General features: G+C 35.7%; 3 protein-coding genes across 3 annotated transcripts; all 3 read left to right on the forward strand.

Annotated features, from left to right (window-relative positions):
* The first annotated feature begins 136 nt into the window (after positions 1 to 136).
* LOC110814314 (beta-1,4-xylosyltransferase IRX14-like) lies at positions 137 to 7,408 on the forward strand. The gene is made up of 3 exons (XM_022041735.2): positions 137 to 1,230; positions 1,421 to 1,972; positions 6,771 to 7,408. The coding sequence occupies exons 1-3, from the start codon at positions 494 to 496 to the stop codon at positions 7,012 to 7,014; spliced, it is 1,533 nt and encodes a 510-aa protein (XP_021897427.1). The 5' UTR covers positions 137 to 493; the 3' UTR covers positions 7,015 to 7,408.
* A 2,422-nt stretch (positions 7,409 to 9,830) lies between these two features.
* On the forward strand, positions 9,831 to 11,879 carry LOC110814316 (cysteine proteinase1). Its single transcript, XM_022041736.2, has 4 exons — positions 9,831 to 10,390; positions 10,700 to 10,935; positions 11,021 to 11,161; positions 11,254 to 11,879. The coding sequence occupies exons 1-4, from the start codon at positions 9,895 to 9,897 to the stop codon at positions 11,536 to 11,538; spliced, it is 1,158 nt and encodes a 385-aa protein (XP_021897428.2). The 5' UTR covers positions 9,831 to 9,894; the 3' UTR covers positions 11,539 to 11,879.
* A 1,332-nt stretch (positions 11,880 to 13,211) lies between these two features.
* On the forward strand, positions 13,212 to 15,134 carry LOC110814313 (transmembrane protein, putative (DUF247)). The gene has a single exon (XM_022041734.2). It carries the CDS (start codon positions 13,267 to 13,269, stop codon positions 14,881 to 14,883), a length of 1,617 nt encoding a protein of 538 aa, XP_021897426.2. The 5' UTR covers positions 13,212 to 13,266; the 3' UTR covers positions 14,884 to 15,134.
* The last annotated feature ends 314 nt before the right edge of the window (positions 15,135 to 15,448 follow it).

Below are 15,448 nucleotides of genomic sequence, written 5' to 3' on the forward strand. Positions count from 1 at the left end.
TCTGGCTGCAAATTTCTAAAATGACCTTGGACTTCCCGTTTTCATCCAGGCGAACCGAGGGTTTGACCTTGACGGTCTGCTACCCATTGAACAGTGTCTGAATAAATGTACGGTAAATTTTCTCCTAATACGAAAAATGGAGCTTTAATGTCCGAAACTCTTAAGTTGTAAGCGAGCCACCTAGATCATGGGCCTGGTGTCTATTTCTCCTTCCTTTTTTTTTTTTTTTTTCCGTCGTCTCTCTTTTCACTGTGTTGTTGTGTTCTACCAGAAGCAGATAGCGGCAACAAAGAGACAGTGACCAAATCGATTCAATCGTAAACCCAAAGAAACCCTTTTGATTAATCAACTTCGTTCACCAACCTCATGTTCCCACCGTAATCAAAATTTGGTAAAAGCTTCAAAAAGCAAATTTCCATCGATAGTCTCAGTACTCTCCCGCAATTCTCTCTCTGGGAACACTCACCTCGAGAGAGAAGAGATTAGGTAGAATATGAAGCTTTCTGTGTTGCAGCAGAGTTACGGAAACCGGAGGAGCAACAGCTTCAGATCGTCGGCGCCGTTGGATGCGTCATCAGACGCCGCGATTAAATCACCGGCCGCCGTATTCTGGTTGGTCCTACACGGTCTCTGTTGCTTGATCAGCTTGGTGCTTGGCTACCGTTTCTCGCGGTTAGTCTTCTTTTTCCTTTTTTCAACCTCCGCCACCAACCTTTACACGGCGCCCTTTCGCCCATCTACTACCTCCGGCGACCTTCCGGTCCAAACCCTAGATGTCCATCCGACCGTCAGGACTCTTGAACCGCCGGTACTGAACAGGACGACAACGAGTTCACGAGTGGTGGTAGGCCGGCACGGGATCCGGATCCGTCCCTGGCCGCACCCGAACCCGGTCGAAGTCATGAAAGCGCACCAGATCATTGAGAGAGTGCAGCGGGAGCAGAGGCTGCAGTTCGGTGTGAAGAACCCCAGGTCCATTATCGTGGTGACCCCGACTTATGTGCGGACTTTCCAGGCGCTCCATTTGACCGGCGTGATGCACTCATTGATGTTGGTGCCTTATGATCTGACATGGATTGTCGTGGAGGCAGGTGGAAAGACCGATGAAACCGCTTCAATTATTGCTAAATCCGGGTTGAGGACGATTCATCTCGAGTTCAAAGAGCGGATGCCTCTTTCTTGGGAGGATCGCCACAAACTGGAGGGAAAAATGCGGCTTCGCGCTTTGAGGTAATTCTTGTTCAGTTCGTTACTTGAATTTCTTCATTTCTTCTGTTTATGTTAATCTTTTTATGACTTCGATATGAGCTTCAACTCAAACATATGAATCTTAAGAGTGAATATGGTGGAGTTAATGAAATTTAGGTAATCCTTAGAATCTGAACTTGACACAGTACGTTTATTTGTGTAATTGGAGCAGAGTTGTCAGGGAAGAGAAGCTTGATGGGATTGTGATGTTTGCGGATGATAGCAATATGCATAGCATGGAGCTCTTTGATGAGATCCAGAATGTAAAATGGTTTGGTGCTTTGTCTGTAGGGATACTTGCTCATTCTGGTAATGCAGACGAGCCATCATTGTTGATAGATAAGGAGGCGGAGGAGAACCTGCCAATGCCTGTTCAAGGTCCAGCATGTAACTCCTCTGATAAGTTGGTTGGTTGGCATACTTTTAATTCATTGCCCTACGGTGGGAAGAATGCAGTTTACATTGATGACAGGGCAACTGTGTTGCCCAGGAAGCTGGAATGGTCTGGGTTTGTGTTGAACTCCAGGTTGCTTTGGAAGGAAACTGAAGGAAAACCAGAGTGGGTTAATGATCTTGACACACTTGATCCCACTGAGGATATAGAGAGTCCATTATCTCTGTTGAAGGACACTTCTATGGTAGAGCCACTTGGAAGCTGTGGGCGCCAAGTCCTGCTTTGGTGGCTCCGTGTTGAAGCTCGGGCCGATAGCAAGTTCCCTCCTGGGTTAGTCTTTCATCCAACAATTTTTCTGTTTCTATTGTTTGTTTGATATCTAATCTTTTTAACTCCTATTAGATATTTACTGTTGACGTGGTTATTTTGATGCGTCTTATAGATGATGGTAATTATTCTTTATATGATTAATTTCCATTATATGTTGTCCTTGAATTCTAATGATCAATTAGTACTCAACATGGGCGATAGGAAATGATCAATTGGTTTGAGTTTTGCAAGGTAGTTGATCTGAGTCTTGCATGTTAAAGTTACAAAACTGGTTGTAAATTTATGTAGAAAGTGAATCCACCTGACACTGCCGATCTAAGGACTATGTCTCAAATTTCTTTTCCTTTTCTAAGTATCCTGGTAATTCTACTGACATGTCAGCCTTGGTAGGAATGAGTTTGTATAACATGTATATTCTTACGTGGTTTCTCCTTATGCTATTATTTTATACTCGTCAATAATTTCATATTTTACTGATTACTACAGGTGTTCAATAATAATAGAAAGAGTAACCAGGTCAACATAAACCCGTTAGACAAAATAATTTCTTGTTTGACTTGTATTTCTGGACCTTGACCCAGGAGTGAAACGTAAAGTGCCTGTTCGGGTCATTTTCTTATTTGCTTGCATTTGTCATTCGCTGCTTAACTGTGGGAGTTGAAATTTATGACGATCTTGCTTGGTTTTACTCTAGACAATTGTAACTCATGCTTTACCCTCTAGTTCATGAAAACTGTATGTGGCCTTCACGGAAAACTGTTGTTTTGCTATTTAAGGAAAGAACATCACAAAAAAAGTTGTCTTTTCTCTTGATTTTGTCAACATATATTTTTGCATTCTTCATATCATATAATGTTCTTCAAGCCCAAGGGTGGCTTAAATAAAATGTAGCATTCCTCAAGTGTTGGTAATTTTATCAAGGTTTGCTCACTCAGAAGTGGGTAAATATAATAGTCCCTTCTGAAAGGTTAGCAATTTGGTTTAGGCGTAATCTCCTAACAAGTTTGTTCCAATGGGTAGCTGAAGTAGTGATTTGGACTTTTTCAAATGCAGTTATTTTATCATCCTTGTAGTTTTGCTAATATGCTGTGGACACGACAATGAGGAGATTAGAAGAGATCTTGTTACTATTATTTTTTTTTTATTTTTTTTATTTGAGACAAACAAGATCTTGTTACTGTTATTATTTGAAGTCTTAGGATTTATTTTAACATGGATAAGATTTTATTGCTATTACTTATAATTCTTGTGCTACTTTAATTATATAGAGATTTTATAATAAGGTTCTTCCTTAGGAAAAAATAATTAATGCGATAAAGCTCGTAGAGTAATGAGAGTTTGTTTTGATTTAGATACACTAGAAATATTTAAATCCTGTGTGTTTTAAACCACAAAATCTTCTTTACTTTTTCATAGAAAAAGCTACCAACATTGTTTTTTGGGATTCCAAGATCTCCTAGTGGATTCTAGGATATAAGTTGAACATAGAGACAATATTAAGCAACTTTTCATAAGTTTAAATGAGATTAAGTATTAATAATGCTTCTTTGCTTCATTATTTCAAAAAAAAAAAAAAAAGAATTGTCATTGACAGTTATGCTAAGTATTGTTGCATTGTACTTTGACAATACTAAGCAACCTTTGGTCAGGAGTGTCCTCACAATTGTATTAAGAGGATTTTCCATTAAAAGAAAAAAACATTGCGATGAGAGGAAAAAGTGCTTCCTCTCTTACCTAGCTGGTCTTGTAGTCTGGCAATTTGTATAATGAAAGAATTATCTTGTACTGGGTGGTACTAAATGCCTTAAATATTAAAATTACATAAATAAGTATATGCTCATATAGAGGTTGGAAATGCTTAACCTTGTAAAATAAATTGTTTTACAACTTGTCACTTTATTGCCACCGGGGAGCTGAGGGTGGGATGTCCTTTATTGAAAAGAGTCTCATTCTTTGGGAACCAGAAGAAGCTATATTAGCTGATGAAAAATTATCAGCAGGTAATAACCAAGGGACTTTTGTGTACTGCTGGTAGGAAACCAATTTTGGCGGCTCTTATGTGGCCTTGCTGCATGCACCTTCCTGCTGTTGGAGCACCCTCTCTTTCCCTGTCAAATTAGTATACTGAGCTATCTAATATTTGATCAAATCCAGACTACCTAGCTCGGGAAAGTTTGTGACCAAGTGTCTAAAAACATTAAGCAGTATGCTAGAGAAGATGATCAGTTCATGAACTTATGTTGTGCTTTTTTGTTTTATGTATATATTATGGCTTGAGTGGACAGAAGTGTAATGCCCAAGACCAAGCATTACTAGCCTAATAACCTTTTGGACCAAAGCAGTAGTTTTCAAAAGTTTAAATTAAGATTATTGGTAGTCTATGACTTGAGCTCTTATATGGAGTTTAATATCACGTTATCTTTTTAATGTTGAATTGGAGTATCGCAATCTTCCCCATCCAAATTATTGATGTATTCATTAAGACCGCACATCATATTATTAAAAAAGAAATGAAAAGAAGACCACACATCCTACACTTTCAAATCACAATTGACAAAAAAGATATCACTTAGTAGCATAAGATAGAGTGAAACCACCATTGGAGAGGGGTGGTTTCAGTTTGCAATATTTGACAGTGTTAAATAGAACCCTGAAGGGAAATGGCTGCGGAGGTTTGTGATGGATCAAGGAGGTTCTTGGAGGAAAATTATTTTGGTGAAGCATGGGTTGGATGGTTATGGCTGCTATTTTAAAATTCTTGAAGATCCAAATGAGTTGGGCCTGTGGAAGAGAATCTGCATGGAGAGAGGAGTGTTCCACAAGTGCATGAGTTGGAGAGCAGGTTTGGGGCTAGAGTGAGTTTTTGGAGAGATGAATAGATGGAGAGGGGTGCTCTATGCCATCAATTCCTGAATATTTTTGCTGTTGCCCTAGATAGAGATATCACTGTAAAAGATTATATGCCAGGGTAAGGAGATCATGAGGGTTGGTAGATAGGCCTAAAGAGAAATTTAAATGACTGGGTGGTTTCAGAGTATATGAATTTATTGGAGATGTTTTCATTATTTAGAAAGGATTAGTTTGAGATAGGCTGCATCGAAATTAAATCCATCTGGTGTTTTCTTGGTGACATCTTATTATGATTATATTAATAGGGAGGAGTTGGAGGAGGTAAATTTTTCTACTAGGCTGATTTGGAAATCGAAAGCTACTCCGAGAATTGATCTCTTCGCATTGGAGATTGTCCGGGAGTGCATTCTAACTCTGGATAATCTAATTGAAAGGGAGAAGGTTTTTGTAAATGGATGTTATTATGCAAGAGCGGAGTAAAGTCTAGTAATTGTATTCTCTTATGGTGTCCATTTGCTCAAAGATTGTGGAGTTTGGCTATGGTCTTTCGATATTGGACCTGGTTCTGCAAAAGAGGAGTTTTTCTTTTCCTTTTTTGAAATACGTTATGCGAAAAAGGAGTTATGTGCTTAGAGTGGTATTCTTGGGATGGGAGAGTGATGCTACTTCCGCCAAGCTGCTTTCTAGGTGAGTTGGAAAGAGAGGAATGAAGGGGGTTCAAGGGCATTGAATCCAACTTTGTTCTATACTCTGATTTTTTGTTAAGGGGTTATCCACTGTATGCTAGCAAGGATTTTGGGGATTTTATAGATATTTTGATTGATTTGTAAATAATGCATATGATCTCTTTGGTATTAGTAACTATATACTTTTTATTTTTTTAAAAAAATCTAAAGTCCCACAAAGTCCAAAATCATACCAGTTGGAGTCATTGAAGTGCCACGTACTCTCGTACCGTTTGTAATACCTTGGTTCAAGTAATACTAGGTCAACAACTTTTTGGACTTAAACTATTGTCCTTCAAAGGTTTAAGCTCAAATTATTGGCAACGTATGAGCTAATCTCTTATATAGAACTTAAATAATCGCATATTTTTTTTTATGTTAGAGTGAGTTATAACAATCTTTACTACTCAAATCATTAATGTCCTCATTAAAACCATACATCATTACCATACTGGTATCTGTTATGATACCATTTATAATGACCTAGGACCAAGCATTATTAACCCAATAATTTTCGAACCTAAAATATTTATCTTAAAAAATTTAAATTCAAATTATTGGTAACGCAGGACTTGAGCTCTTATATGTATCTTAATAATCATCTCTCTTTCCAATATTGGATTGAGTTATCACAATAGAAGTATTTAATAAGTCTACACTTCCAAATACATCTCTTGGATTCTATAGTGTGATGCGATATAAGTATAAATTCTCCGCCGAGGGTCTAAAATATGGAAGAACGAGAATGTTTTGAATCTTAGATGGCTTTACAACTTCTCGATTTTAATATCTAGAAGATATTTTTGTCATTCAATTGATTATCAATCCCTTCATAGGATAGGTATTGTAAATTAGATTGTTGTCTGCTTACTATTTCCAATACTTTGTTTTTTTTTTTTGTTTGAAATAAGCTATTTCCAACGGTTAGTGTATTGGAGTGTTGTAGTTTTAATTTTTTCCCTTAAGATCGATAAGAACTGCTCTAGGAGGAATCAGGAAGTGGATAGAAACAGACTAAATTTGTCAGCTTGCAGTGCATTTTTTCTGTTAAATTTTTCTGTGTTTCTTCAGGTAACCAATTTTTTGTTACCTGTTATTAGTATAGAATTCTGTATTCACTGAATTGCTGTCTGCAATGAAAGGATATCTTTTGAAAAATTATTGACAAGTTTGTCATCTTGTCTTCCCCTTGTATGCAGTCTGACTGTTAGTGTTTTATGCAGATGGATAATTGACCCACCTTTGGAGATCACAGTCCCGGCAAAGCGCACCCCGTGGCCTGATACGCCTCCTGAACTGCCATCTAACATAAAAGCATCGAGTGGCATCCAAGAACACACCCAAGAGCGTAATGTTAAGCATCCTACCAAGACTCGAACATCCAGATCAAAACGCCGGAGTAAGAGAAAGCACGAAGCAAGAACAGCAGACGCCCAGGTTTCTGTGAAGCGTTCCGAAGAAAACTGAGATGTACATGCGGCAGCATCATCCAAGAAATACACATCAGTGAATCTGAAACCACCGATATTCAGCAACAAGAGGATTCAAATAGGAAAGGTGAAATGCAGAGATACCAGGTAGCTTTCGAACGGTGGGTACATATTTCGTAGGGCACCTCACAGAGTGGACAAAAATTGATACGCACCCTCAGTTCGAGTTCCTCTTAATTTCACATTTTCCATTTTCTCCCCTCGCCATATTTTTTTTTTCTTTCTTTGTTGTGGTTATTGATATTCTGTGGTTGTGGAGAAGGCATGTCAATTAGGTCTGGGCTGCATCCTGTTGCACTCGTTGCTTTGCAGGGAGTTGTATCTGACATGCTTCAAAATTTATACATGAAATATCTTCTAATAGGGAATTATATAGCTGTGTTGACTCAGGATCATTCGGCAGAAATACATAAGCAGGGCAATAAAACTTTCATTCCTTTTAGAACAATGGTTGTTCTTGACAGTACTACACGATCACCATGAAAGTAGCAGGGAACATACATGGTGAGTGTATATATATATATATATATATATATATATATATATGTATGTATGTATTGTAAATAAAAGCTAGTGTAGGAGTTCCTACAAGTTTGCATTCTATCCCTAGAAATGATATACTAAATTTTGAGAAATTTAAATCGATATATATATATATAATTTAAAATCATTATTTAAAGAAGAATTCATTTTCCCCCCCTGTGCAAGCAAACGTCATGCCACGACACAAAATGCATATTTTATTAATTAAAAAGGTTATAAAAATATCTCTAAAGTAATTAAAAATAATATTATTATATATCGAAATCTACGTTAATTAAAAAAAGCGGAAGGCTGGCAAATGCAAATTGGACGGAGCGTGCTAACGCCATCCACGTGAAGAGTGTAAGAACCTCGGTAAAGCACCAGTCGGAAATCAACGTCCTGACGACGGCATCAATCAATGCGTGCATAAAATTCTGGTCCAACCATTTCCCTTATTTTTACAATAAGATCATATAATAACATGTAATCAAATAATTCGTTATTAACTGGTGATATGTTTGTTTTTTAAATTTATAATAATTAACATTAACTTATTTTATAACGTATTAATAATTATAATTATGAATAATAAATTTATATCTTCATATATATATATATATATATAGGGTTTGCATGCGCTTTCAAGTTAGCACACGTAAAGCCGATGACAATACCATGTGTATACAGTTTTTTTGGGTGATGTATGAATTCACGAACATGAACAACTACCATCTTATACATTATTATACAAAACATACGTTACATATATTACGAAGAAAAATATTACCATAAGTTTAAACATATATGTAATTAAAAAAACATTTAAAATACCAATTCACTTATACGTGTGTGTATATATATATATATATATATATTGTGTTTTATAATTTAAATTAAGGGTTTTTGCCGAATGGGGAAATCAGCAACGTGGTGGTGGCGGCGGCGGTCGCTTTTAAAGAATTCTGTAGTCGGCTGCACATGGCAGACTGTATGATGCCATTGCACGCACTTCAAGTCTCAGTTTCCAGCAGCAGCCACTAATTAATTACCTTCGAAAGTTCTAGGTGATTTCTCTCTTTTATTTATTTTTTAGTTAATTATTTAATTTTTTTTACACAACTAAACTCATTTTTTTATTTAATATATTTTATAATAAATTATTAAATATATTTTATGCCGTTGTTTGATTAATTTTTTTATAAATAATTTATATACGATAAAATTTAGTGATTACACTTGATAATAATTATAAAGTTATATTGTATTTAAAAATATTATATGTTAATGTATGATAATAATATATATTTAATTTAAATTGATAAGATGATATGATTGTATATTTAATTAAATTATTAATTTATATATATATATTATTGTATGTAATATTAAATTAAAAAATATAAAAAAAAAATTATTTAATTTATAAAATTATTTAAACTGTAATTTTTAATAAATTTTTTTATTTAATATTAAAAAATAAATTTATTATGATTTAATATAAAAAATAAAATTTAAATTTAAAGATAAAATAAAAATTAATAAAGATAAAATAAGAATAAAAATATTTAATAATTAAAAATTACTGAATCGGTAGTTTGAGCAATCGAATACAATATTATGATGTCCAAAAGTTCTTACGAAGACCGGAACTCCCACGATTTTTGTGGGTTTAAGTAGAGAGATAGGATGATATTGTTGTATGTATATTTAATAATTAAATAGATTTTCTAAATCCATATTTTCGGAAAAAAAACAACATATGAAATACATACATTTGATCTTCTTGGGTGTGTGTGTGTATATATATATATATATATATGTATGTATGTGTAGAGAGAGGATAATATATTGCATCTGGTCAAGATTGAGGGATGAATTCAACTTTAGAATAAAAAATCGATGGAATAATATTTCATTCAATTTTAATTTAATTATGATAAATTTTATGGTGGAGGTACTAATGTATTATCATATAGTATAATTTTAATATTATACTATATGATAAATTTTAATATTAATATATAGATTTATATCGTAGAAAAATCTATATATTAATATTATTTGTAGCACATTTATATATATTTAACGATAATATAGTTTACCATGAAAATTAAATAATGTATGTAACGGAAAAAAAAATTAAATAATAATATTTAATATTACATATTTTTAAATAAATTTTTTTTTTTTTTTCTGCAAAATATTTTAAATTATTTTTAATGATTTGCTTTTCGCGTTTTGCCTATATAAACCCGCTAACCTTCCCCCTTTCTCTCCACCAAACTGCCAGTCCACAGCTCCCTTCTTCTCAAAGAAACCTCGCTAAGCGGCCATGGCAGTCTCCATCGTGATCACCTTATTCCTCTCCCTCTTTTTCACCTCATCTCTAGCCACAGACATGTCCATCCTCACTTACAACCACCAACACCACGATCATCATCATCATGATCAACACTCATCCAACTGGAGAGCCGACGATGAGGTGATGAGCATCTACTTATCCTGGGCCGCGAAGCAAGGAAAAGCACAAAACGACTTAGGGGAGCAAGAGAAGAGGTTTGGGATCTTCAAAGACAATTTAAAGTTTATCGACGAGCACAACTCTCGAAACGCTACGTACAAGCTCGGCCTGACGAAGTTCGCCGATTTGACCAACGAAGAGTACCGGGCCCGGTTTCTAGGCACCGTATCGGACGCCAAGCGCAGAGTCATGAAGGCGAAATCGGCTAGCCGGAGGTACGCTTTCAGTGTCGGCGACGAGTTGCCGGAGAGCGTGGACTGGAGAGAGAAAGGTGCTGTTGCGCCGATCAAAGATCAAGGCAACTGCGGTATGTTTATATCTCTCTTCTTTTTCAACAAATTTATCGGTTAGTAAAGAAGTTCAGTATTTTGATTTGTTAATTTTGAAGGAAGCTTGGTAGGATCATCGAGAAATAATTTGATTTACACTTTAGCGGGTCTTTTTTCAAAATTTTGTTAATGGGGTATTTGTATATATATTAGCAGAGTACGACTCAGTTGCGCCTTCCCAGTTTATGGGCTCTTCTAGCCCAATCTACTTTGGGCCCTTTGGTAGATTTTTAGGACTTTCCTTAGTGATTACTCACAATTAATGTATTGGTTTAAACGATGAACAGGAAGTTGCTGGGCGTTTTCAACAATAGCGGCAGTGGAAGGCATAAACCAGATAGTGACCGGAGAACTTATCTCTTTATCCGAACAGGAACTTGTAGACTGTGACAGACAATACAATTCGGGATGTAATGGCGGTTTGATGGATTATGCCTTCAAGTTCATAACCGAAAATGGCGGCATAGACACCGAACGACACTACCCTTACCATGCTGTTAATGGCAACTGTGATCCTGCTCGGGTTAGTTTTTCCTTCTTCCCAAATATATATTTAAAAATTTCTAATTGATTTTTAATTTAGGTTTCTTGATTTTGGGTTATTTCAGAAGAATTCTAAGGTTGTGAGCATTGATGGGTATGAAGATGTGGTGGCTTCGGATGAGATGGCATTGAAGAAGGCAGTCGCTCATCAGCCTGTTAGTGTCGCCATTGAAGCTGGTGGCAGATATTTACAGCACTACCAATCCGTAAGTTTGCTCCTAATATTTCAATTCGTGCTGTATAATAAACTCGAAGTGAACTAAAACTGAGAATAGATGTATGAACGGACATGTTGCAGGGTGTTTTTACTGGGGAATGTGGTACGGATCTAGATCACGGTGTAATAATTGTTGGGTACGGCACCGAAAATGGGGTGGACTATTGGCTGGTGAGGAACTCATGGGGCACCAACTGGGGAGACACTGGGTATATCAAGATTGAGCGTAATTTTGCCAGGAACAAAAATGGCAAGTGCGGGATTGCAATGGAAGCCTCTTATCCGTTAAAGACCAGCCTAAACCCTATACAAACAACCCAGAAAAATGAGAACGACATTGAAGGGGGTAAAATTACCAGTGCATGATCGAGTATTTGTTCATTTTCCCAAGGGAAAAGTAGACGAAGAAGAAGAAGAAGAAGAAGAAGAAGCAATAGTCATGAAATCATTGCGAGAATGGGTTGATGTATTTTGTGTTCATCGTCCATCATTCATCTATATTTTATTATAAGGGCAGCCACTCATTTATCCTTTTTCTAATTCAGTCCGACAATCATGGTTGTATGTATATAAGTATTCCAAATTCAGTACCTGCAAAATCCGGCTGTATTCCTAATTCATCCTGGTTTTAGTTTCCCATTTGGTTCGTGTTACTGTTCTTTATGTTAAACTAATCCTTATCAACTTAATAATTTTCGCTTTCTAAAGTTTCTCTTTTTAATAATTATTTCCTGGAGAGATTCAATGTGTTTCTTCTCCCGCTTTAACACACACAGTTATACATACATACATACATACATACATACATATATATATATATATGAATTTGAGAATATTCTTGAGAAGGGGAATGAATTATATCCCTAAATAATTCAGACATTATTTAATCACTCAAAATAAAAAATTAAGCAAGCAAATTAGTGCTGAATAATTGATTATTTAATATAAAGTTATTTATTATAACTAATTAAAAGTATTTAAAAGTCAAATATATAATTGGCTTCCTTATGAATTAAAGGAGTGTACAATAATATTATAATTATTTAACCTAAATATATGAATCTTAGCTTGTGATAAAATTATTAATTAATATAACTACGGCCAAAATTAAAGTTTGAAGGCTTAATTTTTGGCTATTATTTCACAATAAATAATATAATGTTGACTAATTATTATAAAAAATTAAAAATTTTAAACTAACTAAAAAAGCTGTCCGTTATTTGTATTATTAATTTATATATTTAGAAATAATTAATTATTGATTGTATATTATTTTTTCAATCATATCAAATCTATTAATACATTTAATCTGCAATCTCACCTGATTAATTACATCTTTTAGAAAAATACAGTTGGAATTTGATATGATTGCCTGACAAATTAACGAATTAGGTAATTAATTTAGTACTCATTATAATTTAGTTTATAATTTAATACCCAAAATTTTATTTTCTTTAGATTTAAATATAATTTTCAATTTCTTATCCTACAAATTAAAAGAAAATTAAATACATATATTATTTAATTTAATTATTTAAAGAATTGTTTTAATATATATAAAGTAACTAATTAAATTCCTTTAATAACTTTATTTTAATGAGCACATGGTGCAATCAATTTGTGCTGTATAAATGCAGTAAAAAAATTCATATATATATATATGTGTGTGTGTGTGTATTTATGAAAACAATATATAATAATTGAAAATAGAATAAAGTCATAATTCTACTATAATTTCGAGATATTAATTTTATTTTCGCATTTCAGTATAAATAAATAAATATGATTTAAAATTTTAATATGCAAAACACGGTTAAATGGACTTTATAATTCCTCTGTTCAGTCCTTTCTGAATTACTATCATTAGGAGCGTAGCATTTTTACAGGCAGCGTCTAGAAATTCAGAATTTCTCTGGGTAAATTAATATATATATATAATGTTAAAAATGAAAAATTGATTTTATTTATTTAAAAAAAGTATTATTTCTTTCGCATATATTCTAATTCCTGAGAACAAGTCCCAGATTGGTGGCATTAATTGGTAGAGGTCAACTAAAGCACCAGTGTGTCGCAAACCAAAACCCAGAAACAGAAATGGTTGCTGTCTTCAACAAAGAGCTCTTGAGCTGGTACCTAATAACCCTCAAGCTCCGTGAAACCGTAGAATCTGGAATCGTAAATTCACCTTCAACCGATCGATCCGTTCAATTCCCAGAAGAGCAGACTCATGGCCACCTCCAGAATCATCAACAACGGGCGGCTCCTCCATCAGATGCGTTGCGGGTCGTAATAAACGAAGATAGCCATGAAAATTGCTCGGAGGAGGTCCCCAAGTCGCCGGAATCCGAATGGGTGATCTCCATCAAAGAAAAACTCAACCAAGCTCGCCAAGACGACGCAGCTGGTTCGTGGGCAAGACTCAGCATTTACAGAATACCCCACTATCTCCGCGAAGGAGACGACAAGGCTTACGTTCCTCAGATTGTCTCGTTGGGACCTTATCACCATGGGAAGAAGCGGCTGCGACAAATGGATCGCCATAAATGGCGTTCGCTTCACCAAATTCTGAAACGGACCGATCAGGATGTGAAGATCTACCTCGACGAAATGAAAGAGCTTGAAGAAAAAGCTCGCGAGTGTTACGAAGGACCAATACTTATGAGCAGCAGTGAGTTCGTGGAGATGCTGGTTCTGGACGGCTGCTTCGTGCTCGAGCTATTTCAAGGGGTTGCCGGGGGATTCAAGCAACTGGGTTACCCGCGAAACGACCCTGTTTTTGCAATGCGTGGCTCAATGCATTCGATTCAGAGAGACATGGTCATGCTGGAGAATCAGCTTCCGCTGTTTGTTCTTGATAGGCTGCTGGAGCTTCAGCTGGGTAAATCTCACCACAGAGGACTGGTAGCCAAGTTGGCATTGACTTTTTTTGATCCATTGATGCCGACGGACGAGCCATTGCCGACAAGTAACAGGGACCAATTGGAAGAGTCTCTTGGTGATCATGCGACAGTTTTCGATCCCTTGTCCGAAAAGGGTTGTCTTCACTGCCTCGATGTCTTCAGGCGAAGTCTATTGCGCACCGGCCCTCAACCCACGCCGAGGGTTTGGATGAAGAGATGGTCACACGGCAATCGTGTGGCTGACAAGCGGAGACAGCAGCTGATTCACTGTGTATCAGAGCTCAGAGAAGCCGGCATAAAATTCAAGCGGAGGAAGACTGATAGATTTTGGGATATAAAATTCGAGAATGGGATTCTCAGGATTCCCCGGCTCTTAATCCATGACGGTACAAGATCACTTTTTCTGAACCTCATTGCGTTTGAACAATGCCATTTGGATTGCACCAATGATATAACATCATATGTTGTGTTCATGGACAACTTGATTAACTCGCCGGAGGATGTGGGTCACCTCCATTATTTCGGCATAATTGAGCATTGGCTTGGCAGCGATGCAGAAGTGGCGGACCTCTTCAACCGGCTGTGTCAAGAAGTAGTTTTCGACATGAACGACAGTTATCTTTCTCGACTATCAGAGGATATAAACCGGTACTATAACCATCGGTGGAATGCGTGGAGGGCGAGCTTGAAACACAACTATTTCAACAATCCTTGGGCGATTATCTCAGTCGTGGCTGCTGTGGTTTTGCTGCTGCTTACCTTTGCACAGACGTTTTATGCAGTCTACGGGTACTACTGGCCTCGTTCTTGATTCTTGGGTTTTGAGTTTGAAAGAAGTGTTTTTCAAGTCTTCAAATTGTTGGTAAGCCTAAATAAAATTACAGGGAAATATTCTTTTTAACTAATTGGGTAATGCTAGGAATATATATTAGACTATTAAGAGACAAGTTGACTGGGGAATTGTGGTGTGTAAGTTTATACAGAACTTGATTGTTTGCTTGTGGACTTGACAATTGAATGCTGTTCGTTTTGTGGTAATAAATCGCTCGAAAGCTTTCCAAATTTGGAACCTTGATGATGTTTTCTTATTATTCTTTCTAACATTACTTGCAAGTTAACATTTTTAATTAAATATTTAAAGATAATACATGAAAAGAAAACATAATTCTTAATTAAAATATTTTGAAAAAGGACATAAGAAGCAAAATAAACTTTATATACAGTTGCGTGACTTACAATACACTCTCTTTTGTCAAGATCTTGTTCATATCTGTATGTGTATATATATATATATGCACAGTCGTATTATCAATATCCTAACCAAACACATTTTTTGATCATCTTTCAATAGCTTATAAGCTTCTTTTTAAGTTTAT

This window comes from Carica papaya, chromosome 4 (assembly GCF_054855325.1).
Source record: "Carica papaya isolate Zhongbai chromosome 4, ASM5485532v1, whole genome shotgun sequence".
In the NCBI taxonomy this organism is placed as follows: Eukaryota; Viridiplantae; Streptophyta; class Magnoliopsida; order Brassicales; family Caricaceae; genus Carica; species Carica papaya.

What these genes read in the sequence shown, in the direction of transcription:
- LOC110814314 (XM_022041735.2), top strand. Translation starts at nt 494, where the DNA reads ATGAAGCTTTCTGTGTTGCAGCAGAGTTACGGAAACCGGAGGAGCAAC. An exon ending in ATGCGGCTTCGCGCTTTGAG is followed by an intron (nt 1,231 to 1,420) that starts GTAATTCTTGTT and finishes TAATTGGAGCAG; the next exon opens with AGTTGTCAGGGAAGAGAAGC. An exon ending in GATAGCAAGTTCCCTCCTGG is followed by an intron (nt 1,973 to 6,770) that starts GTTAGTCTTTCA and finishes TGTTTTATGCAG; the next exon opens with ATGGATAATTGACCCACCTT.
- LOC110814316 (XM_022041736.2), top strand. Translation starts at nt 9,895, where the DNA reads ATGGCAGTCTCCATCGTGATCACCTTATTCCTCTCCCTCTTTTTCACC. An exon ending in CAAAGATCAAGGCAACTGCG is followed by an intron (nt 10,391 to 10,699) that starts GTATGTTTATAT and finishes AACGATGAACAG; the next exon opens with GAAGTTGCTGGGCGTTTTCA. An exon ending in ATTTACAGCACTACCAATCC is followed by an intron (nt 11,162 to 11,253) that starts GTAAGTTTGCTC and finishes GACATGTTGCAG; the next exon opens with GGTGTTTTTACTGGGGAATG.
- LOC110814313 (XM_022041734.2), top strand. Translation starts at nt 13,267, where the DNA reads ATGGTTGCTGTCTTCAACAAAGAGCTCTTGAGCTGGTACCTAATAACC.